The 3,875-nt window shown below is 33.0% G+C and overlaps 1 protein-coding gene across 2 annotated transcripts in view; it reads right to left on the reverse strand.

The window, feature by feature from the left end:
- Window positions 1-2,949: 2,949 nt before the first annotated feature.
- Window positions 2,950-3,875, reverse strand: part of LOC108975368 — a 47,027-nt gene continuing 46,101 nt past the window's right edge. For both annotated transcript variants that reach the window (XM_018943806.1, XM_018943807.1), the window contains 2 exons: window positions 3,739-3,840; window positions 2,950-3,662 (listed from right to left, as the gene is read on the reverse strand). In XM_018943806.1, coding sequence (XP_018799351.1) covers window positions 3,510-3,662; window positions 3,739-3,840 — 255 coding nt within the window. In that variant the 3' untranslated portion in view covers window positions 2,950-3,509. The remainder of the gene's footprint in view (window positions 3,663-3,738; window positions 3,841-3,875) is intronic.

A 3,875-nucleotide genomic window follows, 5' to 3' on the forward strand; every position in this document is an offset into this window, starting at 1 on the left:
TCCTTTGCATAGATCAGGCGGAGAAGAACTTGGCTGCACTTGGTGTCTCGAATTGGCGCCAAGCAACAAAAAGAAGAACGACTGGCGCGCTGTTGTAAACTCGGCTATAATCGCGTAAATTCCAGTAATCAAGAAAAAGCTAATGTTATCCTATAAAATCAATTCACTCAACTATTTTCTGCAGTCTGGATGTACCTCAATCCGGTATTGCTAATATGTAAGCCCCTCAGATGCTAGTAAGAACTCGTKATACAAGGTGTCTTCCAAAGTAAATAGGAATTCTTGAATTTTTTTGTTTTAAAATTGGTAAAACTTTTACCGAAACGTTTCAATTGATGAAACAAGTTTATGGCGATGATTGCCTATCTCGTAGAAGAGTGCACGAGTGGTTTCAACACTTACAAAGTGGTCGCGAGGACATAAATGACCAATCAAAATCCGTGATCACCGGAAATTTTATCGAAACTGTGCGTGAATTCATCAAAAATCATCAGCCGAAAACATCATAGAAAATTAAACATCTCCAAAACGTCGATTTATCGCACTTTGACCGAACATTTGGGCTTACGCAAGGTGTGTGCAAGGTTTGTTCCGCCAAAATTGACTGACAACCTAAAATTACTCAGAGTCCAGCATTAGAAGCACGATTATTTGAACAATAATCACATTTTAACCATTAACCACTCCCCGTATTCACCTGCTATGGYATTGTGCAACTTCCTCCTAGTCAGAAAAATTCATTTGCTCATGAATGGAAAGCGTTATGCAGACATAGAGGCCATTCCAAAGGCTTGCACCGGCATACTGGGCTGAAACATTCGTTCGGCATGCTTTTGGACCGTGCAAAAAGCTGTATTGAAGCAGAAGGAGACTATTTTGAATAAAATAAATCGATTTTGCCGAAAAACCCATTTTTTCTGTTTTTTTTTTAAGTCCTGTTTACTTTGGAACGCACTTTGTACAAGTTACAGCCGCGTTTCGGAATCTCCTCAGTGATTTCGTAATGGTTCTGAGTGAATTACATTTATGGGTTTGGATAATTTTGTAATTGATGAAGTGTACTCCACAACTATCGGAAAGCAGCTTGTACTAAATGTAAATAAGTGAATATGTCAACTCTGGGCATTATAAACCCTTCAAAGTTGTAAGCTAAGAAAGCCTTTTTCTAAAATTACAAAATAGGAAAAACTTTCTAATAGTCCTATCTCTTGGCTCTCCTCCAAATGTGTTTGTGGAWTAATGTTGCCATACTTGCTCTCCTTGGTTTTAAAATCCTATAATTTGACTGACTTTGTGGACTCTGTAGAGACAGTGCTTCTTGACATCTTCACAGCAGTTTCAAGTCGACTTAAAATTTGCATCGTCTGCGATTTGTCAAATTCTTATTTTACGTATAACAAGCGTCAAGTGTCAAAGACCGCCATCCCCTCTTGTAATAATACTAGAAAGTTCGATTCGAAATTTTTTTAATTGTTTAACAATGTTATATTCTAATTTCGTATAAATTATAAATCTTTTAGAGTATTACATGATTATGAGTTTCATATAAAAATAGCTAAGCACATACAAAAAAATACATATATGCTAAAAAATATTACAACTCAGTGTAAATTTGTTTTGCATAATTTATGTAATTTCAAACTAAATGATAAAATGAGTATTATCCATGATTCATACACTGGTACAGGTATTGCTGTCCTTTGACCTCAACACACATATAAAACTTTGTACATACAAAGTATATACCGTTAAATGTAGCTAAAGGCAATAACAACAATTTTTAAGTCATAAAAAATTTCAAAAAGTAAACATATGTATATAACTAAAAGATTAAAAAAAAAAAAGAGAAAAATTAATCAAATAAATCAAACATAAAAAAATTAACAATTAACAAAATTTTGAATTCAAAAAGTCAAAAATTAATTAAAAAAATTTATGTAAAAAAATTTTACGTTTAAAAATTATAAAAAAAAAATAATTAATATAATGCTACACTAACTTATTCGTTAAACGCTACATATTTCTAATTTACTAAACAGTTGGTAACTAACTGTTTGGCAGGCAGTGTGCACCAACTATTCACTAAGTAATTCGGACGAAATGTTCGATTTATGTTCATCAACAAGTCTCTCACGTGAGCGGGCAGTGTGATTAGCTAAAAAATATTCGTTGTCATATTTACAAAACACTAAAGTGCCTATATTATTATGTACAATTAATTAAAACCGACAAACATATACATACATGAATGTGTATATATAGTAAATTGTCCGTTATTTCCTAAGTTGATTATTTTGCAAACCCCTGCAGTATATGCGCTATTTACTGTTGATTTTTTACATGCTTAAATCAAATCTATTTCCCAAGTGTACAACATGAACTTTTTTATGTTTTGCATGAAGCAAGTAAATCTACAACTTAAAAAAGTGATATTCTATTATAAAACTGTTTGCTCTACATAAATGGTCTTATAATTTTTCTCATAGAAATTTCCATCTAAAAGTTATACACAATCAAAGTTATGCACTAAATATACTGGAAATATTCATACAAGTGATTTATAAATTCAGTGTTGGTCATACGACATGGTGTACCATATGAATACAGTACATTTGGGGCATGACTTTAAGTGCGTAACTTTTAAAGTAATGCTTTTATGAAAAAAATTATTCAGAGCTTCTTTGTGACGAAAAAAATGTTGTATTAAAATAACACTATTGTAATGTTTTAAACTTATTTGCTTGGCAGATAAATATTTAATTGCAAAAGATAAAAAATTACACGTAAAATGTATGGGAAAAGTAAAATGAAGTGCCTGTTTTTGTTGGATACTGTTTTACGCACAAAAATTGCAATATTTAGGGACGTTTGCAATGAAAAGGTCAATTCGTGAAATAACGGACTCTATAATATATATATAATATATACATATATATATGCATATGTTTGTATGTATACGTATATACTCGTATAATAATCATTATTTTAGCTTACGAAACTAGTTCAATGTTGGAAGCAGTAGAAAAATATAAAATAATTGTATTTATGTTTGTATGTATTTATAGTTGTGGCAGTTGTTGTTACGAACTTTAAAAAGAATCTGCAGAATATGAGTACCAGCAATGCCTTCTCGCTTACCGCGACTAAATTCTTCTAGGTGTTTTGAAAATGTTTTTTTTTTTTTTGATAATTTGTCGTGCTTAACGAGGAAGCACTGTGATTCACTTTGTGACAGTGTTTGTAGCTTAATCAAATATTTAGTTGTATATGTTGTGGTGTTTGTAGCTGTTAATATGTAGTGTTTCGAGACAAAAGTACTGTTATATTCCTACTTTTAATTGGCCAGTACAAAGGACATGGAAATTTCAATGCTTCGCCGGTTTTATCGTGCTTACAATTCTAATACTATTAACTAAACAAGTCCTTCTTTTTTTTGTTTTGCWTTTTTCCAAATCATCAACAACAATAAAATCGATATCAGGCTGGCAAGTGGTTTCGGGTGACGCCTTCTACAAACGTCCCGTGTTGCTGCTATTCTGTCCCCATGACACTTGTTGATTGGGATTACGCGCAGTCAGTCGCAGCGAGTTGCGGTCGTCATCTTCAAGTACATGCTCGTAGCCTTGATTAATCGTGCCGCCACCGTTCGAACCGTAGATTTGCTGTATGAGTAAAAAAATTTAAAAAATTGAGATTGAAAYCATCGCATTTAAATATGTGGGTTATTATGTAGTTTACCTCGCCTGGTCCGCCGTTGGCGTTGAACACATCCTTGATGCTAATGCCCGCATTTGAGATACGTCCACTGCGCTGATTGGGTATTACGCCGTTGTTGTTCAACTGAAATGTTGAGAGGTGGCACAATTATATTGATA

The sequence above is a fragment of the Bactrocera latifrons genome, unplaced genomic scaffold (genome assembly GCF_001853355.1).
Source record: "Bactrocera latifrons isolate USDA-ARS-PBARC rearing strain unplaced genomic scaffold, ASM185335v1 scaffold_64, whole genome shotgun sequence".
Taxonomy (NCBI): domain Eukaryota; kingdom Metazoa; phylum Arthropoda; class Insecta; order Diptera; family Tephritidae; genus Bactrocera; species Bactrocera latifrons.